The sequence below is a fragment of the Cricetulus griseus genome, chromosome 3, assembly GCF_003668045.3.
Source record: "Cricetulus griseus strain 17A/GY chromosome 3, alternate assembly CriGri-PICRH-1.0, whole genome shotgun sequence".
Classification (NCBI taxonomy): Eukaryota; Metazoa; Chordata; class Mammalia; order Rodentia; family Cricetidae; genus Cricetulus; species Cricetulus griseus.
In genome coordinates, this window is record NC_048596.1 from 236,624,248 (window position 1) to 236,648,094 (window position 23,847).

The 23,847-nt window shown below is 46.4% G+C and overlaps 1 protein-coding gene across 2 annotated transcripts in view; it reads right to left on the minus strand.

The window, feature by feature from the left end:
• Nucleotides 1–254: 254 nt before the first annotated feature.
• Nucleotides 255–23,847, minus strand: part of Gpr137b (G protein-coupled receptor 137B) — a 29,032-nt gene continuing 5,439 nt past the window's right edge. Inside the window, exons 2-8 of one of the 2 annotated variants that reach the window (XR_004769357.1) lie at nt 14,225–14,274; nt 8,561–8,783; nt 6,196–6,345; nt 4,585–4,713; nt 2,772–2,896; nt 2,308–2,550; nt 255–1,088 (exon numbers count right to left, since the gene is read on the minus strand). Coding sequence is in view for 1 of the 2 variants with exons in the window: in XM_027409443.2 (XP_027265244.1) it covers nt 977–1,088; nt 2,772–2,896; nt 4,585–4,713; nt 6,196–6,345; nt 8,561–8,783; nt 14,225–14,274 (789 nt within the window). In the remaining variant the exon portion in view is untranslated. The remainder of the gene's footprint in view (nt 1,089–2,307; nt 2,551–2,771; nt 2,897–4,584; nt 4,714–6,195; nt 6,346–8,560; nt 8,784–14,224; nt 14,275–23,847) is intronic. The other variant, XM_027409443.2, reaches the window with a different exon arrangement.

Here is a 23,847-nt window from a genome sequence, read left to right on the forward strand (position 1 = left end):
GTGACCAGACGATGCAGTTTGTGAGAAGCCAGAGCATCCAGCCTCCAGGATGACCATTTTGGTTCCAGAGCATGCCCAGGGGAACCCTGAGACAGTGCACATGGGGATCACTGTCTGGAATGTTCTCTGGCTGAGACAGGGGTCCTGCTACCACATAGGGAGAGCCCACTTTTTCATACACACTATTTAAAGATAGCAGGTAGTGAACACCATGTCAGTCTCATACAAATCACAGATATGTTTTAGAGAAAAGCTGTCAGGAATCCACAGCCCTTTAGCTCAAGGGCCAGAAATATTTATTGTTGACACTCAGTAGGGACCTGTTGGTTGACTATAGTGAGCACTGGCTGAATCAGGGAAGGCAGTCTTGCCATCCTTCTGAGGTAGTGAGTATTCAGTTACACTGGGCTGAAGAAAACTATACAAAATGGCTACTGTGGAGGCAGTCATGTACACACCGTAGTTCGCTGCTTCCTGTTAACCTTCAACACTGGAGTGGCAGCTATAGGAGTCCACCAATGTGGTGCTCACAATCACAGTGACCTTCAGTGACCTTCAGAGGTAAGGATTGAAGAAACTTTTTGTCCAAAAGCTTTAAACTATTAGACCACGTATGCTATACGTTTTAAAGTGAATTATGCATGAAAATCTGTGCAAACTACAACATACATCGCAATAACAATCAAGGAAAAACCTAGCATACTTTAGTATTAGTATTTAAGTTATATAAAATACATCTTTATAAAAGTACAGAATCTCTTTTAAAATTTTAAATTATACCCACTGAAATAGCCAGGCTCTTTGCTAGTACTAAAGTGAGGGTTTATCGCTCAGTCCTATCTAGCCATGAGAAAGCTATAGCAAAAAACTGAAGTCCCGTTTCATGAGGAAAAGTGCCTAAAAACTCAGCTGTCATCCAGTCTGTCTGGCTGAAGGTTTTCAACAGAGGACTCTTCCTTAGGACAGTCAGCTGGTGCTACCCTTGGCTTGCTTTGTCTGGATCCAAAGTGGAGTCTTGTTGCAAAAGTCCTGCTTGTGCCAGGGAGCTGTTACTTTGTTGTCCCCAATCATAGTAGTCTGGAGCAAAACTTTAAACAAACAAACAAAACCAGTTCAGTAGCTTGACACAATGTATTGTGTACATGTGGCTTGTGTAGTTTAGCAATAGACCTGAGATCTTCATGCTGTGTCTTGAAGCCCATTTCCCCACCAGCTACACCAACACAGTGCTGGCAGCCTGTTTTAAAGTCTACCGAACCCTGAAGAGTTCAGAAGTTTGGAACTACTAGGACCTAAACTAGCCACTGTGGAAAACATAGTTTTAGCAAAAAATTGTATCTGAATTCTAAGGTGCTATTATAGTTCACTACCCATGTGTTTTGGACAGATAACTTGTATGTCTCAAGTTCCTCATCTGTGGGACAGGAGTGACATTAGTAACTTCCTTGTTGGGCTGTTGTCAGGGTTGAGTGAATACAAAAGTCTTCAAGAGCAGTATTTAAGATATAAGAACTCAATACACTGTTTTCATTTTCCTCTATGGAAAAGGGTCTTTTCTCCCTCTGGGTACAGGGTGAGTACCCCCCCCTCTGTTCTTGGTAACATCTGGCAAGTGATGGTTAGTGATGCTCTGGTAGGATAGCTAGATAAGAGAACAATTTTAGGAAGAAGTGGAGCTCAAAATCTGGGAGGGTATCTTTTGACCTTGAGAAATCTTTGTGTGCTGGCTTGCTTCCAGAGTCTATACTTTACACATGACTGCTCTGTGTTTTTCCCTAACTGCTACCTTGTTTTTGGTTTTTATATAATGGGGGAAGGGAGTATATGATGTCCCTACCCACTGAGACAGTAATATGTTCTGCCTCAGCTCTGTATCCCAAAACTAAGGTCTTTTCAAAGCACTTTCCCCATTTCCAAAGACTTTGACTGTTAGTTATACAGAGTGAAAAGCAAGCACAGCTTTCTGAGCACTGGGCAGATCCGTGCACAGGGAGAGGAGGAACCAAAGCCACAAGGGCTGCTCCTGGCCCTGCAGGCAGGCGCTTCCTATCTTCTTTTTCCTAGCTGTTATCCAGACTCTAGAACTAGTTGAAGGCAGCTAGGCACAGCTTCTTTACTGTCTTGAGCACACACACCATTGTAAATGCTGCCATGTGTAAGTGCCCACCCCACTAGTGAATTTTCAAGAAAGGAGGCAATTCCCATGTGCTCTGGCACTGAGTGTGCACCAGGGCCAGCCACGCTGCTTACTCAGCAAAGGGACTCCCACAGACAGGTCTTAAACCATGAGAACTCCATTATACTGACCTCATAGGGTTGTAGCAAACACTGAATGAGGTGACATTTGTGAGTATCTTAGTAAATAACTTTAAGAATGACAGATTTCAAATTTTGGTTCTTATAGTATATTCACACTAGTGATTATTGTTCGTGTATTCTCTGGCTTTAGAAGAGGATCCGAGGTGTCTGCCTGGATGTCCCAGATCACGTTCCACTGAGTGATTCGAACAGCAAATGCCCTGGCCCTCTCTGGGTGGGCTCGGAGAAGTCCTATAAGTAAAGGTTGATCTCTTTAAAATCAGCACAGCTATTAAGCATTCCATGGACTACTGAGTAGGAAAACTGCTGGGGGCAGGAATCTTTCATAGACTTTTCTCTCACACCTGGCTACTTCCCTCGGTGAACCTGACCCTGCAGGACAGCACTGTGCAGAGAAAGTCTTCCAGTTTGATCTGTTCCAGTGGCCCACTCTCCAACAGAGCAGCTCTTACCTTCCCTGAAGTCCCTGAGGAGCAATGTTCCAGGCAAGATCATCATCACTGTCGTATCTTCGGGGGTTGTCAAAGAAGTAAGATCTGGGACTGAATCCATGGCTGGGGACCATCCCAGGGTTGCTCTAGGAGAAGATTTTATCATTTAGCATCCATGCACACAACTGCCTGCTAGCATGAGGAAGTAGTGTCATTAGCTAGAGTATTTAATGAGCCTGTGCATACTTTAAAAAAAAAAAAAAGACAGGATCTCATGTATCCCAGGCTAGCCTCAACCTTAATAGCCAAAGATGACCTTCAATTTTAGATTTTCCTCCCTCTGCCTCTCAGGTGTTAGGGGCTGAACCTAAGGTTCCCTGCATGCTAGGGAAGCATTCTACCAACTGAACTACCTTCCCCAGTCCCCAAAATACATAACAGAGGAGAGAGGGGCTGCTTTATAGGCAGTTTGTAAAAAAGAACTGACTAGTTGGTGAGACAAAGGGGATCAGTAGGAGGGAGAGAGGGTAATGAAATCCATAGTTCTTAATTCCAATGATGAATTACTGAGTGATTTGTCACTTATAATGGAAGTTACTGAGTGATTTTTATTCCTCACAGATGCACACAAATGGCCAGGCATGGTCTCATTCATGCTCATAATCCCAGCACTTGGAAGGCTGAGGCAAGAGGCTTTATCTCGAGGCCTGCCTGTGTTCTACAGCAGGATTGTCTCAACACAACGAAAAGTTCCCCAAACTAAACTAAAGCAGACAGTCCATGTGGAGACACGCCTGTCTTTAATCACATGGTCTGGGGGGGGGGGTCTTCAGGATCCTTCCTCGATCCTTTCGTCCATTTGCCCCAAACTGAATTCTCAAAAAATGCACATGGACATTGCTGGAGTCCATCCGGGCAGGGAAGGCATAGCCATGCTGGGCTTCACCTCTCACCTCACTCTGATCTGTTTCCTGTGCCTGGCTCAGCAGTGACCACCCAGAAATGAGTAGGGAAGAAGAGCAGCAAGCTGTTGTTACCCAGGTATGGATCAGGAGCTGTGCTGTGGCTACACGCATCATTCTATGCCCCCTTCTGCTCACACTGCCTCCCCTCCAGCTCAGGAAGGCAAAGCTGTGCCCTAGCATGTGTGGTGCAGCCAGGCTTCCAGGGGATTCTGAACTTGACATGGTTTTCTCCACTATAGGGCTGGTTCAGCAGATGTGACCAAACACAAGTGGGTAGTTTTAGCATGGTCACTACTATGCCACTGCCCTGCTCTCCCACTCCCTGATGAGCTGTTGTCACTCTGGGATAAAGTGAGTCTCCATTTCCCCTTTTTAAAAATAGTCTTTCAGATAAGGTATCATGTAGCTCAGGCTGGCCTTGAACTCACTATGTGGCCAAGGATGACTAAACCGCTGATCCTCTTGCTTCTGTCTCCCCAGTGCTAGGATCACATGTCTAGTTTATGTGGTACTGAGGACCAAACCCAGGGCTTTCATGCATGTTAGGCAAACACTCTACCAACTGCCATGTCTCCAGCCCTCCATCTTCTGCCAAAAGAGCAGCATGTGTGTGTGGAGGACGCGAATACTGTGTGGCATTGGGAATCCCTAGTCCCCAGGCCGTGAGATGTACCTTAACTTCCATTTCCTTTGTGAAATAAAGCTAAATCCCCAAACACAGTTTCTTTAAGAGGATTAAGAAAGAGTCATGGATGACCTACCTCACAATGGGATGCAAGAAGCTTCACTGAAAAGCTGGGAGGGAAAAGCCTACTTTCAGGTTTCGGGAGGATTAAGGGTGCCAGCAAATGGATAGAGTGGGTACTTACAAGGTCCTTCGTGGGGTTTCTGACTCGGAAGAAGTAAACCACCAAGGTGGTGGGTAGGAGCTCCCACACGAAGAGCACCACGCCGAACACTACATAGCCGGCATCACCCAGCTGGCTCTTCAGATCTGCCTGTTCCAGAGCGGGGAAAATGAAGTCATGAGGCCTCAGGCAACCAGTGATAGAGGACACGGTAGAGAACGCTTCTAGGAATAGTGAAACAACCTCTAAAGCCTGCACTTTGGAACATAGTCACAGTGATGGGTCAGGGCTCAGCTGGAGGCACATGGAAACCATTTAGGATGGTTAGTCACAACTGGCTACTCATTTACTTTTGCAGTTCAGGGGATGAACCCAGAGCCCCTACACAGCCCAGACTCCTAAAGGAGAGCAGCTTGTCTGTCCAGAGTGATCATAACAATAGCCACACCCTGTTCTCCATGGGAGCTGACCACAGGCAGCTTGTCCAGGAAAAGTCCCCTGAGCAAGGCAGTGCTCAAGGGGAGGGCTACGGAGGCTTCATGGAGGGAAAGTCCCAGAGTAGAGAGGACCCAGATGTGGCAGCTTCTCAGCTCATTACCAGGAGGAAAACACTAAGCAACAACCTGGTCCTCAAGCTCCTCTAGTAAGTCAAGCCAAAAGCTGCCTCGTTCCTCCCCAGGGTGATGGCACTCATGTCTCCTACTTCTCTTAGACTGCCATGGCTCAGCTCAGTGCTGTCTCCCTTCCCCAAGAAGGCACAGAAGATTGAAACCACCAAAAACAAGCATTGCAAAACCATCACACCCCAGACATGGCGGTATTAGGCTCTTGATTGAAAGAAAAAATGGAAGTAACTTGTTAAAACCAAATCTGTTGCTTGACGAAGGTTCAGTTTGGAAAGATGAAAAGGTCAAGTGGGCAGTGGTGATGGTTTTAACATGTCTGTACCAGTGCTGCTGGTCTGCTCTTGAAAACCTTATGTGTACTGTATGACGAACATCTCTATCACTGGCCACTGCTTAAGATCTAGGAATCTTATGTCTGGTTTTCCTCAAATGGCACATGGACTTGAGCATCCTTGCCCAGCTTTCTCCCTGCTGCACCTGTGGGACAGGCTTGGCCAAGGTTGCTAGGTTACAGCCATTGTTTCATCTTTTCCAGGGACACTATGCATGTAACTAACCACTGTGGATTTAGCTCAGTGAGGTCATTTTATTTTTATCTCACTGTCTTAGGTCAGCTCCATCTGTGTGCACTGGTGGGATTTTATACCTAGACTTGCATGCTTTTGGGCATTTGCTGTTTTTCCTGATAACACTATGGAGTATTGGAAAGCAATCCAATAGAGTCCTATTAGAGGGGTTCATTTCTCCACCACACAGGTTTATCTGTGTCTGCACATCAGTGGGCATCAACTCCCACGGGGCGGGGAAGATACCTGTTTCCTTCTGTACACCCAGCAGCATTCACTGTGCAAGAGCAGAAACAGGGAGCACTCACTGCATCCTACTAACCTGGTCCCCACTGAAGCAATACCTTGCCCACCAACCTGTTGCCCACCGATGCAGCATCTTACCACATCCCACTGATCTGGTCCCTGTGCAGGCAACACCTTGTCATGTCCCCACTGACCTGATCTGATACATTGTACCAGTCATAATCAAAGGAGTGGACATTCTTCATCTGAGAAAATGACAAGATGAACAGGTTGTAGCAGGCCCGAGAGGTGTAGAGCAAGATGACGGTGACACCGATAGCAGTTACCTGACATACTGATGAGCCCTGGAAGACAAAGCCAACAGGAATGGGCATTGCAGATGCACCAGCCTGTTCCTTCCCCTGGTGTCACCCAGGAAACCTTGATAATCGAGAGCCTTGGCAGGTAGCCATTTCTACCAGAGCATTCCACCCAGGCCTTGCTACATCTGTACCCCTTCTTCTCAGATTTCTGTTTCCTTCATCTGGGAATGGGCCTTTTTCCCAAGGCCTTTGGGTGTGTGTGTCTTCCTTGGTTACACTCCACCCTGTCTTTGAGAAAGGGTCTCACTACCTGGGGTTTGCTCATCCCCTGTCTCCTCTGCTGAGCACTGGGATTATGAACAAGTGATGTTGAACTCTTAATGTGGTTTCTGGAGGAATCAGAGCCAGGTCCTTATGTTTGCACTTTACTGGCTGAGGCATCACCCCAGCCCACAAGGCCTTGATCTTAAGAGCCAGAATGTCAAAAGGCTCATCAGATCTTTTAAGTCCTGTTGTTCAGTAACAAGATCCTGGCTGAGTGCCTTGCACAGCCTACAAGCCCCAGCCAGGATGCATATGGCCTTGTTCAAAGTCTAGAACCTTCTAGGCTGGGAGCACAGTCTTCCTGCTTGGCCTCCGGATGGGGTCACTCAAGTATCTGTGACTTGGGATAAGTCTTTATGATGCTTTATCAGTTTCTGCATCAGTTAAAGGACCCCCAGCTAGTTACCAGGACACAGGAAAGCAGCGCTGACTTACATCCTGCACTGAGGAGTCAGAATTCCATCAAAGGGTCATTCATTTTGTCACTGGGGTCAGCTAATATCTGACAGCTTAATCCTTCCTTCTAAAAATGGCTTTTACTTTTCAAACTTTTATGTACAGCTCATGTATTAAAGGTAAGATGATGAACTTTATGGCAAAAATTAAGTGTAAAAGTCATCAAAATTTACAAATGAAAGAATTGGGCCAGCTAATGTGTAGGATTTTCATGAGTCCAACTGAATCATTCGGTGCCCTGTGAGGGCTAGCGGCAGAGATTTTCATCTACTGACAACTTTTAAAGACCACACAGTGGAAGCCCAGCTGCCTTGCAGTTTTCAGGCTAAATGCATACTCAGGCCAGAAGAGTCCCAGAGGAAGGCAATAGCAGGTCTGTCACGTTGTAACAGGCTCTGCATTCAGAAGTGCAGACACTGGGGAAATCACAGTCTCCTGACAATTGACAGCCAGAGGAGTGATGAGGGTAAGGATGGAGGTGAGGGGCCAGTCCCCCTGGCTATCCAGGAGCAAGAGCTGGGAACATTCCTACCACCAAGGAGAGGGTGGATGAGTCACCACAGAGGCACAACAGGTATTGGAAGGCTGTGAACCCTGGCCCTCATTCACTGACCTAGGACATGCTTCCTGACCTCTCTGTGAATGTCTCAGTTTCCTTACCAATAAGTAGGGATTTAACATTACCTACTCCCATTGAAATGGGAGGCTGACATTATTAGCTCAGCCACTAAAAATGCTCGTCAGGTCAGGCCTGGAGGTGTAAGCCCATAATCCCAGCTTTAGCAGTGGTGGCTGAAGCCAGGAGGATCACAAGTCCAGCCAGGGTAGCAGTGAGTTCAAAGCTAGCCTAGGCAACTTAGTGAGATCCTGTCTTAAAATAGTTGCTATTGTCGGTTATTTTAAAGGCTGGGATAGAGCTGAGTGGTACAGATTTTGCCTAATATACACGAGGAGGCCTTGAGTTTGATCCCATTACCCATCCCCAAAAAGGTGTTTATCAAGGGGCCAAGGACACAGTCAACACTAGACTCATGCTTGCTATCAGTGTTGTTGGTCCAGCTATCCTACTAGACAGTTAAGATGTGGGTTCAGCCAGGCCTAATGGCACATTCCTTGGAAGCCTAAGGTGGGAGGATCACAAGTTTGAGGCTAGCCTGGACAATTTACAAAGACCTCATCTCCATATAAAAATTTTTCAAATGTGCAGGGCTGCAACTCAGTGGTGGATGCTTGCCTGGCACACACAGGCTCTGGGTTTGGTCTCCAGCACCACAAAAATAAGTTAACACTTAAATAGATGTAGTCCTAAACCAGACTTAACTTTTCCAGAGACTACATACCTAACATACACTAAAGCCACCCAGAAATAAAAGTTCACATGAAGTTCAGTGAACCACAGGCTGAGCAGGATCCTGACTTAGGTGCAAACTATGAAGCCATTTTCAGAATAAAGAACTTGACCATGTTCCCACCTTACCTTTGACTCCAGGTAGATGTTGGCCAGGGACATCTTGGAGATTTTGTAGAGGCAGATGGAGAGAGAGATGGCACACAGCACGAAGAGTGTGTCATTGATGGCCACTCTCACAGAGACGATCACCTTCCTTTCCCAGGTTCCCGTCTTCACCAGCACAGCGCAGGTCAGATTCACCAGCAGGAAAACAAGGCTAATGAAAAGTGAGGCCAGATAGAGAGGTAGCCTGGGGAAGACGAGACACACCAGGGTCTATTACTTCCTAATAACTACACATTCTAGGTCATAGAATCTCTCCCTCACAAATGCTACAGGTCAGCTGTATATTCATTTGCATATGTGTTGTATCCCCCTTCCTGGGCCAAGTTCAGCAGCCACAGAGAGTGCTCTCTATGAGTAAAAACCTGCCACAGGGGCTAGAGACATGGCTCAGCAATTAAAAGCACTGGATGCTCTGCCAGAGGTCCTGGGCTCAATTCCCAAAACTCATGTGATGGCTCACAACCGTTTGTAACTCCAGCCCTAAGAGCAACCTTCTGGCTTCTACTGGAACCAGGCACACATGAGGTGTACACACACATATATTCAGTCAAAACACTCATACATAAAATGAAGAAAGGCTAAACACAACAAAACAAAAAACTCTGCCACTGCTAGGGTTGGGAACATAGCTAAGTGCAGAGTACTTGCCTAGCACAGAGACCTGGATTTGAGCTCGAATGCTGCAAGAAAACCACAATACAAATCTACCACAGCAACTAATAAATGCTAAATGGGTAAAAAAAAAAAAATTGCCCTCTTTTTTCTTATTTTTCTTTCGTGGTAGTAGGGATTGAACCCAGGGCACCGCACACCCTTGCTAAGTCTTATCAAACTACAGAGCCCAAGCCCTAAACCGTTTGTTTCACTAGCAGTTTCATCTTACAGTTGTTCAGAGCCGCACATGTGCCAGACCAGCACACAGGTAATGCAGACTCCTCAACCTCAGGTTCCCCTCACAGTCCGCCCCACGTTATGGTCTCTTTCTGGCAGGCCTATGTGGTGGACGTGCAAAGAGGAGTGAAATCGTGTGACTCAAAAATGTACCCGTGTGAGGGCTTGGCTCAGCAGGTAATCATTAGTTCAAATCCCCAGAACATACACAAAATGGGCATGGCTATACACACCTGTAACCCCAGTGACTGGGTAGGATGACAGATGGGAATTGTCGGCTGGCAGCCTAGTTTCAGATTCAGTGAGAGACTACCTCACTGAACAAGGATAAGGATAGAGCTGGACATAAAATGTCAGTGTCATCCTCTGGCCTCTGAGTGCATAAGTGCATACATGTACGTACCCCCGCCCCCACAACACACACATACACTAAACTGGTGCACGATGCCTATGTTTGTAATCTCAGTATCTGTTAGAAGCCACGATCCCACAAGGCCTTTTTCTCTTTAGCTTCCAGTACAGCCTGTAGCTCACTCAGCTCAGTAGCTACTACAGAGACCTTTGCTGACTCTGATGTGCCCATACCTACAGACATGCACACTCCCTTTTCTCTGTTTTCCTTCAATTCCACAGGCTTCTCACAGCTTACAGCCAAAGAGATGAAGAATCAACTCATTGCCTGCCTCCTGCTATACAAGGTCCAGAGCCTGAGGCCTGGCTGTGCTCACACCAAGCAAGTGGGGTTCCTGCCACTGCTGTGTATGTTTTGAGAAGGACTAAGGGGGCTGGGGATGTAGTTCAGCTGCTGGCATGCTTGCCTGGCATGTATGAGGCCCTGGGTTTGATTCCCAGTGCTGTGTTAGCTGAGAGAGGTGTTGCATGCCTGTCAACCCGGCACTTGAGATGTGGAAGCAGGAGAGGATCAGAAGTTCCCAGTCATCTTCCGTGATACTATAATAGGTTGGAGGCCAGCCTGGAATACATAAAACCCTGCCTCAGGAGGAAGGACTCCGGCCCAAAGCCCTGCATGAGATACCTGAACCTGGCTCCCTCTGCCTCCCAAAATACAACATCCTCTTGAAGACAATTTGCCATGCACAAAGGACACCTTTCCAAGCAGACTGTAGATGCCTCCCTCACAGCCCTGTACCCAGAGCCATACGCAACTCTGGCCCATTTGATGACAATGGAAAGTCATATGGTCACCAGTTCTAATGACTAGGAGCTCAGAGTGTGTGTGAACACCCTGGAAGGAGGGACAAGGCATGTGGCCCAGGGAAATGAGATCCCAACATACCGGAAGTATGTGATTGGGGCTCAACCCTGGCACTGGGGGGCTGAACCACCATCTCAGATCCCCACCTCTACCCCACCAAAATATTAAAGAAGAGGTCAGAATGCAAACATTCAGATGCTCTGTGTGGCAGACACAGAACGTCAACGGCATTCATCACTGCAGGTCCTGGGAGGTAGCAGGGGCTGCAAGAGGCGGCAGCGTCAGTAGTTTTCATTTCTTTCCATGTGTCAACATGGATTAAGCACCACTAATTCAGAAACCACAAACACTAAGCAGGATCAACCTGGTTAGTACTTGCCTGGGAGATTACAGTGCAAAGCACAGACGAGCTGGTTTGTTACCGTAAGACAGCTTTCTACTCACTACAAACCAAGTGTCCCTCATCCAAGAGGCTTGTGACTATGCAAAGCCCTGGTTTAATCCCAAACACAATTAACTCACTATAAAAATTAAGGTGTTATAAAAAAACTGGGACTGTAACATTAGAATGAGGTGTCTTAGGAACAGTTCGATCCCAAATGTAAATAACAAGAAAACAATCACTCGTTTCATATGCACGTTCAGGTGTTTTGGTGTTGAGGGTATTCGCAATTTTGAGATTAAGGATACTGTTGTTGTTCTGCAAAAGCAATGTTGTTCTTTTGTTTAAATTTAAAAATTAGAAAGGTGGGAGATGGAGATGGAACATGAACCATAGAGAGTACATTAACCATAGAGTTTATCACAGGGGTGGGGGAAGAGACAAAGGGAGAGAAAGGGGGGAGAGCAAAGAGGAAGAAGGAAGGGGCAAGGTGAGAGAGAACGTGGAGGTACACGTTTAAAAGGGGAAGCTTGCACATGCATAGAGTCCTTATGCAACTCCAGTCCAGTAATGAGTGACATAACCATGACATGGCCACACAACACCTCTGTTTCTGGTGGTCGACCACTAATTCTTCTTACTCTCTGCTCTGCTCTTGGCTTCCTCTCTCTTTGCTCTCTCACTCTCCCTGTCTCTCTTACTTTCCCTCTCTCTCTCTCTCTCTCTCTCTCTCTCTCTCTCTCTCTCTCTCTCTGTCTCTCTGTGTGTCTGTCTCTCTCTGTCTCTGTCTCTGTCTCTGTCTCTCTCTCTCTCTCTCTCTCTCTCTCTCTCTCTCTCTCTCTCTCTCTCTCTCTCTCTCGTCTCTCCTGCTCTCCCCCTCCCCCCTGTAATAACTCTATAGTTAATGTATCTCCTAGTTCATGTTCCATCTCATGGTTTCTTTCTTTTCTAATTTTTAAACTTTTGCAGAAGAAGAGCAGCTACCACATCTCCTGGCTCCAACATCCCAGCATCTCAGTGGATCAAAGTTCCATTTCAACAGTGTGATGGAAACACACAGAGAACTATGCAACAGCAGTGACAGAAGTCAGAACAGACAAACTATAGGACAGTCAGTGTTAGGCAAGGACTCTCAAGCCATGCACAATTTTCTGAACTTGTTTCTTGGATAAAAACTCGGAATAAAAAAGTAACTCTTCTGGGGGCCAAAGAGATGGCTCTGTGGTTATGACAGTGTACATCATCCAGAAGACCTGAGTTCAATCCCCACACCCACAGGAAGCAGCTCACAAATCCATAGAACTGCAGCTCCGGAGGATCCAACACCTCCAGTCTCCTTGGGCATCCTCATAAACGTGAACACTCACACACATTCTCTCTCTCTCTCTCTCTCTCTCTCTCTCTCTCTCTCTCTCTCTCTCTCTCATCCTCATAAATGTGAACACTCACACACATTCTCTCTCTCTCGCTCTCTCTCATGCACTCATGTGCACACATGCACACACTCATACACACACACACACACACACACACACACACACACACACACACACACACGCACGTATGCACCCATGCACTTAATCAAAAGCATTTAAATAAATTGAGTGTTGAATAAATATTGTCTGTAAAATCCTCATTACATATACACACAGTCATCTCTCAGTTTCTGTAGGGGATTGGTTCTAGGACACCAAAGATACCAAAATCCAAGGATGCCTGGACAAATTTTACATGAAATGGATTATTTGCATTGAGACTATACATATTCTCCTGTATAACCTAAATCAAGTCTGTGTCATGCAGGATGCCCAATATAATATAAAGGCTGTGTAAATAACTGACAAGAAAATATCTGTATATGTTCAGTACTGAACTTTTTGAGGGTTTTGTTTTGTTTGCAGGGGGTGGGAGTAGTGTGTGTGTGTGTGTGTGTGTGTGTGTGGTGTATAGTATTTATGTATGTGGGTACAAATGCCACAGTACATATGGAAATTGGACAACTTATGGTAGCCAGTTCTCTTTACACTTGCTACATGTGGGTTCTGGAGACAGTACTCAGGTCATCGGGCTTGACAACAAACACGTTTCCCCCACCTAGCCATTGAATCAGCCTATCTCTGAGTATTTTTGAGCCATTGATGGTTGAATCCATGGATGTGGAAGGCCAACTGTATTTAAGTGAAATCTGTGAACATTTTTGTGGTGACACGATAATTCACTTGTCCAGTGTTTTGTGAGGAGTGGAGGAGTGCTTTGGGACAAGCCCACAAACAATGCAGTGTGACCCAGCCCTCCCTGAGGCCCTTTATTACTATGTCCCCATAGCCAAACTTGATCATTATTTCTGGCCTTTGATGAAATAGGGTCCCATTAGCCCAGATTAGCTCAAAATCCACTACACAGCACAGGGAGGAAAGCCTCAAACACAGGCTTCTCCCTCAGTATCCCAAGCACTTTGATTACAAGCGTGTACCATCACACCTGACACAAATATGACTGACTTCTCTGACGATGCAGGGAAGGCCACAGACCATGGAGGAGGAACCTGCAACTGTCACCATTTCCCATAAACTGGACATGTCACTCAAGGAGTCCCTCCAGACCATGTCCCTCTTCTGGGCTCCTAGAATAAACCAGAAAAGCCTCAAACTTGGTATCTAGCTGAGATGACTCTGGACTTCGGATCTTTCTGCTTCCTCCTTCAGAGTGCAAAGATCATAGATGTGCACCACATCTGGTTTTTATGGTACTGGGGGGTTAAACTCAAGGCTTCCTTCACGTTGGCTAGCACTCGAACAAAAGCTACATTTTAAATAGTGTTTGAAGCAAGCATGACAGTGCATACCTGCAAAGCCAGCCAGAAGGAAGCTGAGGAAAGAGGACAGAGAGTGCAAGGCAAACCTGGTTGTGTGTGTGTGTGTGTGTGTGTGTGTGTGTGTACACTGTTCCACAGGACTCCAGTAAATCCTATCAATGTGCAGGCTTTCATGAACAAGGAGAGCATTCTATTAGGCAAACAGGACCACTGCAAGGTTGTTTTGTGTTAAGAGGTGTAAATGTGCACACTCCAGCTGATAAAACAGGGTGCATATACACTTTCACCTTCGTCTGAGAAGCAACATTCCAGGGTACTTACCGATACTTGAGTAATTCTGGAGAATATTTTGACTTGGCTTTGAAAATCACCTGCAATGACAGAAAAACATGGAAGGTTGGGGCACAAAGTGTTTAGCAGGCACCAGGTACTTTTCCTGACACTGAGAAGCAGTCCTCAGGAGGCTGAGGTACAGAGTGTACCAGGTTCAAAGACTGCCTAGCCTACAAAGTGAGTTTAAGGTCAGCTCAGAAACTCAGTGGAACCTTGTCTCAAAATGTAAACTAAGTGCCCTCAATTACGTGCCTTAATCAAGTTTGTGCAAGGTCCTGGGCTAGGTTCCCAGTACTGGGGGAAAACAAAACAAACAAACAAACAAAAAAACAAGAGACTTTGTTAAAGTAGCCAATGAAGAAAAGACAGAAACTACATTATTTTTTAAGGAGTTTTTTTGAGGCAGGTATGATGGTATATGCCCACCATCCCCACTCAGGAGATTCAAAAGTTCAAGGCCAGCCAAGGCAAGACTGTCACATACAAAAAAGGGCATATGGTCTTATAATAGAAATATATCATTCCATTTGATGATGTGCATGTAACTTTCTTTAACTCACCATCTACAAGTTCCTAACGCTCTAAAGGCTTTACTGGGAGACTACCCATCCCTGCCCATGGTGCCTCCGGAGGTCCATTGCCAGCTAGGGCACAACTGAGTAGCCCTATCCAATTAGCTCAGCTCCGTGCACAATGCTATCAGCAAAGAGAAGGCAAAGACCAGCCCTCCCTTCAATGGCTTACAGTCCCACTGAAGAAAAAGGGTCCGGATATAAAGAACTATAAAAAAGCCTGTAACTGCAGCTAGTGGGGACACTGACTTATAGGCTGTGGACTCAGCCTCAGACTGGGTCACCAAATCATCTCTGCTCTCAGCAGTGTTGCAGGTGTGGCCTAGCACAGGAAGACATGAGAGAGACTCTAAGCGGATGAACCCAGGGCTCCTGTGGGATCCCAGCTCACTTCCAGCCTTGGCCAATGTTGCAAATGTTTTCTCTAGAACCTGCAGAATGATGTCTTCACTTAAGAGAGACAAAACAGCCCCAAAGTCCCACGGGTAGTTGAGCCCTACCAACTATGCACCTTATAAATAAGGAAACATTTTTTTTTCCTTCAGGAAGTCCCTGGCCCCACAGCTCTCCTGCCCTCTTTCCACGAAGGGCACACTGAATGGAGTCAGGTGGGACCCAATGACCTTAGCCAAGGCCCAGGAAAATCCTTTCTCAGTCCCACATAAAGGACAGGGTTCCCATGTCCAGCACACAAGCCTTGGACAGATTCACTTGCTTCAGCACAGCAACCACACCTGTGAGAATTGGCTCTGAGATGGAGCCTTTATGCTGTTCCAGCAGAACCGGTAATCAATAACAGTATTGGAAATGGGCAAATACATATGAGCAAATACATTTAGAAACATTAGAAAAATGCTTATTTTATATTATTTGCGTGTGCATGTATATGGGCAAGGATGTGCCATGCATGCAGGTGGGGGTCAAAGGACAACTTTGAGTCCGCCATGTGGGTCCCAGGTATCAAACTCAGGCCATCAGTCTTGACAGCAATATCTTTACCTACTGATCTATCCTGGGGGCCCAGGAAACACTCCCCTACAGGAATTCCCAGAGCCTTTAAAAGACTGCTATAACACCAGTCTCCAAAAGAAACACGCTGCACAGCACTTTTCCATACTTATTTAATCACTCAGTCTTCCTAATGGCTGCTCAGGGAACAGACACAGGGGACCACTGCCCTGCAGTACAGACGGGATGTTCACAGCAGCCTGAGAAGGAGTAACAATACCAACAATGATGCCAACAATAATTAGGAAGAGCAAGATTAAAATGACATCCAAGTTTTAGCCCCGGATGTGAATTGAAGTAATGCATTAAGTAGGAAAGCCCTCCCCCTCACCTGCCACTACCAAAGACGGCACTAACCTACCAACCCTAGCCCCACCCCTCACCTGCCACACCAAAGATGGCACTAACCTACCAACCCTAGCCCCACCCCTCACCTGCCACACCAAAGATGGCACTAACCTACCAACCCTAACTCACCTCACCATTAAGGTCTTATTCCTGCCTGAAGGGAAGGAGTCATTCCAGATGATAGGACACCACCATGATCCTCCCAAGCCAACAAATCAAGGTCAAAACAAAAAGCTCCACCCACGTCTTGTCTGAATTCAGCCAGGCTCCTTAAGCTCTGCTCGCTCAGAACTCTTCCTTCATCTTTAAACTTCAGTTCCCTAAAGTTTACAGAAATTCCTGACAACTGAAACTGAAATAATATAAGTGACGTGAGAATGGATATTTGATATTTTATATATCAATACATACATCAATATATTTTGAACATAATTTTGTCCTTGTGAATTGAAAGACATATGCATCTGACCTGAGTTGTAAAATAGTAATGGTAAGTCCAGGCTGTCTTGTGCACCCACTCTGTCTGCAGGGGCTTCATTAAAGATTGAGGAAAACTCAGCCTCACATGACCTCTTGGTCTTTGGGACCTCTTATCCCACTACCCATCTCCATGAGCCTGCACTGACTCCTACTGACTGGACGGAACTCAGCTGGAAGCAGAGGAAACTCCTGTAGGGGAGGCAAACAAAGATTAATCACTCTGTTGCAGTTTACAGAGCTTCTGACAGCACAGATATGCTGATGGATACAAAGTCAGATCATAGGAGGTAAAGGAAGAAGACGCCCCCACCATCTAAGGTTAAGGGCGAATTCAACAGGAGATTAAGGAAATAATTCTAATGGGCCAGTCAAAGGACTCACAGGGGGTGGGCATCAGGCGGTCGGGTTGGCCTCATGGAAAGGAAAAGCTGGTTCCTGACCTGGGGACAGACAGGCGTGTCCCTAAACAAGCACCAGTGAAGAAAGAGAAGAGGGAAGAGAAGAAGTATAAGAAAGTGTGAGATGAAGGAGACACGAGATTAGCCAGGCATGAGGGCAGGTAATGAGGTGTAGAGAGACGTGAGGGGCAGGAAAGTCTGAGAGGAAGTGAGGACATAGGCGGTGCAAAGGTCTGAGAAGTAGGGAAGTGTGAAGTGTGCAAAGGTCTGAGGAGAAACAGGGAAGTGTGGGGTGCAGGAAAGTCTGAGGAGAAGTGGGTAAGTGTGAGGAGATCTGAGGGTGTGGTAGGTGTGAGCTAAAGGGAGGCATTGAATGGGTGTAGAGAGATGTGATGTGTAAGGTGAGGAACTGGTATAAGATGTGAAGTACAGGGAGCTCTAGGAGATGAGGGGAGGTGTAGGGAGATGTTACAGGTTGGAGGGTGCAAGACCAGGGGTTATCAAAGGAGAGTGTGGAGAGATGTAAAGTATAGGAGGGTCTGAGAACATGAGGAGATGTGAGGTACAAGAAGCTCTGAGGTGAGGGAAGGTCTTAGGAGATGAGGGAAAGTGTGGAGAGGTGTGAGGTACAGGAAGGTCTGAGGAGATGAGGGAAGGTCTGAGGAGATGAGGGAAGGTCTGAGGAGATGAGGGAAGGTCTGAGGAGATGAGGGAAGGTCTGAGGAGATGAGGGAAGTGTGAGGGGTTGTAGGAACTGGTATAAAGTATGGGACAGTGTCAAGACGTGAGTATAGAAAGTATAAGGAGATAAAGAAAGGTGTAAAATGTGAGGAGGGATGAAGAAAGAAAGGGAGGTGACAGAGAAGTGTGGGGGGGTGTGAGGTTGAGAAGTAGGGAGTGTAAGGAGACCTGGGAAAGTGTGAAGAGCTAAAAGCTGTGAAGATATAGAAGACAGGTGCTTGGATTTGTGGGTCTGTGGGATCTGACAGGGTGTAGGGAGGCAGAAGGTACAAAGCATTGGGGGAAAGGTGTGAAGACACAGATGTGGGGTGAGGTGTGAGGTGTGAAGACGGGGGGGGGGGGGGGGAGTGGAGATGGTAGGAAATCTGAGAAGGTGTGAAGTATGAGGGTATGGAAGTGTGAGCTGTGAGCATGGGGAGCCTCCTGGAGCCCTGGCACAGCCCGTGAGACTCTGGATTGGGAGTGTACATGCCCAGGTTACAGCCATGGAAGGTTTCAGTGCAGGCACTGAAAAGACACGTTGATGGGCAAATCACTGTGGTGCTGTAGATGGGTGGCTGTCTAGGCTGAAAGGGGGGAGAAAGTGACCACTAATAAACACAAGGTTTCCTTTTGGGGTGACAAGTGATTGCGGTGAGAGTTGTACAACTCTAAATACAGTGCCCCTTTAAAAGGGGGATCATGTAGGGTATAAATTATCCTTTAGTTTTTTGGTTGTTTTTTTTTTTTTTTTTAATTGCAAAGAGGAACAGAGAGGAGTCCAGGAACGGCCTACTCAGCAGTCAAGGTCAGTCTGCTAAACTATGGGGACAAGGAGGGTTGTCATGTGTGCTGGGAGGTGAGACATTATGAACCGACTGTGGCCACTGGGCCCGGCAGCTGGGGAGGGCCTGAGGGGAAGTGCACACCCAGAACCGCAGGCAGAGGGAAATGGGAGCCATGAGTCAAATCTGGACATAATCACCCTTTAAAAATGGATGCATGTGACATGTAAGGCAGAGGTCATTCGAGGCTGTGAGGCCCTTGTTAAAATTTTAAGACTGGAAGACCTCAGCAGGACAGAGGCAGGTGCCTAGCAAAGGGATGGAGTAGACAGGCCACCACCTGGGGTGCTTTGCATAAGAATGACCCCCATAAGGAAACAGAGTCACCAAAAAAGCTTCCAGTACCAAGACTGGGTTACATCTAATTGAGTTGTTGGCCAAAGGGACCCCATGGGAATCCCCAAACAACTCAGGCTGTTACCAAGACTATAGTTTGTTATTGGTTGCTCTCCACAAACTAACAGCAAAGCCCCATTGCTGAAGACAACGCTCAGACAATTAATTGAACATGGAGATGTCCAGCTGGTGCCTACATAGAGCCTTCATTCCCTGCATTCTAGCATCTTTGTTATAGGCAAGTCCTCTGCACACTACCAAAAGATAAATGTAAACACCAAGTCAGTCACAAACCCTTTATCTTCAACACTGTACTACCTGCACAACATGTAGGGGAACGGTGGCACAAAGCTTGTGTGAGTAACCAGCCAATAACTCATCTGACCTTTAAAGCCAACTCCATGAGATGGAACCCATACCCTAACACAGCTTGGGTGACCAAGAAGCTGGGACTTCTAGATAGCTCAGGAAACCTAGGGTAAAAACCAAATAAATAATACTGGTCTAAAAAAATGTGGTGATAAAAATGACTCCTAATGACATTCTGCTGTACTCATAGATTAGTGCCTTGTTCAGCCATCAGAGAAACTTCCTCTTGCAGCAGCTGGGAACAAATGTAGAAACTCACAGCCAGACATGATAAAAAGAGGGAGAGATCTTGGAACACTCAGCCCTAAATGAAATGTCTCTATCAAGTCCCTCCCTTCAGAGCTCAGGAAACCCTATGGCAGAGGACCAGAAAGAGTATAAGAGCCAGAGGGAATGAAGGGCACCAAGAAAACAAGGCCCTCTAAATCAACATGATTAAAGATCATATGAACTCACACAGTCTGATTAGCAAGCACAGGGCCTAGTTTAGTGTTTTTATGGGATTCCTGAGTGTGTAAACGAGTGGTTCCCTGATTCTTATGCCTTCTTTTGGGCTTGTTTTTTTCTATTGGTCTGTGTTGTCCAGCTTTGATGTAATAGTTTTTGGTTTTGATAGTTTTTTTTGTTTTATTATATTTTACTTTGTTATACTTTGAGTGAGTGAGTGAGTGAGTGAGTGAGTGAGTGAGTGAGTGAGTGAATACCTAGCCACTAGGGTAAAGTTAACAACTAAGCTGTCACTTATACCTGCTATGAGAGGGAAAATTCGTTCTCTCAATGTAGTAACACTGGGCATATTAACCACTCCAGGCCTCATGTTCAGGAGTAGTTGACCAACATATAATGGACTCCACAGTTTTTTGCATGCTTTTATTTGGTTGCAGTTTGGTGTTTTGTTTTATTTCTTTTTAGGTGGTGTTTTATTTTGCTTTCTTGATTGTGTTGGTTTCTTAAGTTTTTTGTTTTTTGAGAGAAGGAACTTAAAAGTTGGTTGGGTAGAGATGGAGAAAGGATCTAGAAGGAGAAGGACTTGGGGGAGTGGAAGAATGATCAAAATACATTGCAAATTACAAATGTGTTTTAAATAGTAAAAAAAGTAATAAAAATGATTTTGAAAAAAAGAAAAGTGGCCCCAAAGATTCGTATATTTGAATGTTAATTAACCAGGAAGTGGAACTAACTCTCTCTCTCTCTCTCTCTCTCTCTCTCTCTCTCTCTCTCTCTCTCTCTCTCTCTCAAATCCTGCTGCCTGAGAATCAGGATGTGGAATTCTTAGCTATTTTCCCCAGCAACATGCTTGCCAGTATGCTGTCATGCTTCCTGCCATGGTGATAATGGGCTAACTTCTGAAACTGTAAGCCAGCCCCCAATTAAATGCTTTTTTAAGTAAGCGTTGCCTTAGCCATGTGTCTCTTCACAGCAGTAGAACACTGACTAAGACAGGCTCCCAGATACTCCGAGAAGCTGGATCAGGAACTGGGCATTTCCTCCTTCCCCTCCCAACCCTGGGGCCAGGGTTTTCAGGGGATTCCCCCACTGTGGGGAGAGAGAGGCAGCAGGAGTGACCTGAAGGAGGGGGAGGATACCAGTCTCATTAGAGACTCCATAGGCCTGTCACCTTGGGTCACATAGGCCTGTCACTTCCACCCTTTTCAAAGAAGAGCAAAGGAGCCTGCAAATTCCTTTTAGTTTTAGCTTCACTTCATCAGCTTTTTGGTATCATTTGGTGGGGAGCAGGTGTCAGTGTCACAGGCTGGCCTGAAGGTTCTCTTGGGCCCACACTACCACATCCAGTTCCTCAGCTTTTTTAAGTTCTACCGGAGCTGGGCACTGATGCAGGCCACTTAGGAAGCTGAGAGAAGATCCAAGTTCAAGGTCTGCCTACGCTACAGAGTTAGAGTCCAGGGCCAGCCTGATCAACTGGGTGAGGACCTGACTGAAAATGAACAGGAAAAAATGACAGGATGCTTGCCTCACATCCAAAGGGACTTGGGTTCAATCTCCAATAAGAGGAAAGGGAAGGAGCAGAAAAGACAGTAATAAAGTCTTATCAGTGTCTGGTCTGTCCTAGCAGAACCGCGCAGGGTTTCACAGGGCTTGGATGGCACTCGGTGACTTCTCTATAGTGATGGCTGGACATCTGAGTTTCAGCCTTAAGAGGCTGCAGATGGGAATGTGCTGGTCCTACATGGTGGGACCTGCATGGTTTCCTGAACTGGTTTCTTCACTACCCTCCAACTACAGGTAACCTTAAAATCCCTCAGGAACCCCAGGGTCCTTCACCACACTCTTCTAGATGACAGGACCCTGAGAGTGACGCAGTTCTTTTGAGAAATGGCTGACCTCTGCCTCTCTTCCCTAGTAAATCACAGGCTGTTGATGTCACAGATTGGCTCACACCCTTTGAACTCCCGATAACCTATATTTTCAACCACTACTTCAAGCTGGCATTGACATTCACTTTCACTAATGTCACACTAGTTGGTCTTGGTAGAAATATCCCACACTGCCTACCTTTTCATGTGTGACAGTGCCCTTTGCAAACCTGCTATTCACAGAGACATAACTGCACAACTATGGAATCCACAATGCTTCCTAACTTATACTTGATTTGGAATTCCTCCATTGTTTTCAGGATATGGGTACAGGCCTGCCTGTAATCCCAGCATTTGGAAGGCTGAAGCAGGAGGATCACTTCGAGTTTGAGCCTTGCCTGGGGCTGTATATTGTGATTCTGTTTGCAAATCACCCACTACCACCAAAAAGAATTCTTCTACAGAAACCTTTCAAAATCCTTCCAAAATATTGAGTCCCCAGTTCCGTACCCAACCTCATGAAATGTTTTCCCATAGAAAAAGACAGGCTTAGGGAACAGAGCACAATCCCTTCACCCTCTGCAGGCCATGTGGGCTATGCACACACAGATTTGTAAATGTATGTATGCGAACTGGGCTGGGCATGTTAAGAATAGAGAGGCTTGCATTTTTACCAGTGAATTACCACATCCCTTATACTCTTTTCCATTTTTATTTTGAGATGGTCTCAGTAAGGTACTTAGGCTGGCTTTGAGCTTAGTCTCAAGACCAGACAGGCTATGAACTCCAGATCTTTCTGCCCAGCTCCAGAGTAGCTGGGATGACAGGCCTATACCACCACATCTAACCCTCATACACCCCCCCATCTTGGTTCTCACATATGCTACAAAAGAGCACTACCATTGAGCTATATCCCCATCCTCCTCAACATTTTATTTCAAAATATTCCATATTCATGCACAGAGAGTCTTTATCCCCTCACCTATCCCTGTGTCCATGTAGTGGAGCTGACTGGCCTACAGAGGCTATACTCTACACATGGTCCCACAAGACGAAATCATCCCCTATCACTCTTAAGTGTAGTCAAGGGCAATTAGAAGCTAGATGTGGTGGTACATGTCTGTAATTCCAGTCTTAGGAGGTCTGAGATGGGAAGATTATGAGTTTGCGGCCAGCATGAGCTACACAGTGAGTTCAGGGCCATCCTCCTGTGGGAAGTTCTTCAAGTTGAACCCAAGGACACACCAAATGCTGCTCAATGATACCCTTGCTTCTCTCTGTTCTTGTCTGCTGAGGACCAGATCCAGAGAGTCTGGTCCGTCCCAGGAACAGGCAGCTGAACTGCTCAGGCTCCGCATCCATCATATAACTGTGATGGCACAGACATTCATCTGGTACTATCCTAGGGTGTTTGGACGCTCTGCCCTTGGGTGCCCACAAGCATCACTGCAGCCTCCTTTAAGGACCCATGCTTCACTGGCCCTCCTTCTTCCTGTCCAATGAAGAGGCAGGGGTGACCTAGCAGCCTCAAGGACAGCTTCAGTCTGAGGTACCCACCGCCCTGTCCTCCTGTTACTGCCCATCCCAAGCTGACTGGGGAGGCACTGTCCACCTGCCTTGGCATACAGACTGACAACTGAGGACAGCCCCTCTCACAGGATCTCTTCTCAGTCCCAGGAGTGACAGGGCCATAGCTGACAGGGCACTATGATCATATTCTCACTGTGAGCCCTGATCACAGCTTCAGTTCAATAGTAGTGATGCTCAACAGAGAAAACCAGGCAATAGGGAGGATGTGTTTCTCCCACAGAAGGAACTAGTTAGTCAAGTCCAAGGGTTCCACAAAGGAGTGTTACTTGGCCAGCCCGCACCAGCGACACACCATATCTTACCACAGGATTCCTTCCTGGAAAGCAAATTATGCTAAAGCTACAAAACAAGTTGGTAGCAAAAACACCAGGTTTCCCCCTAAAGAGTAATTTTCTACTTCAGAAATAAGGCAAATGTGAAGGTTTATAGACTTTCCCAGGAACCCATGACCTTGTGGGTCATGTGCTGTTGGATGGCGTTCCTCGTGTTGTACAATGAATGAATAGCTATGGGAACTTCTGAAGGGGAAGCGACCAGGCTGAGGCTTTTCTCACTCTGGGGATGGAACTTGGGGCCTTGAGTATACTAAGCAAGTGCTCTTCCATTGAGCCATAACCCAACCTCCTCTTG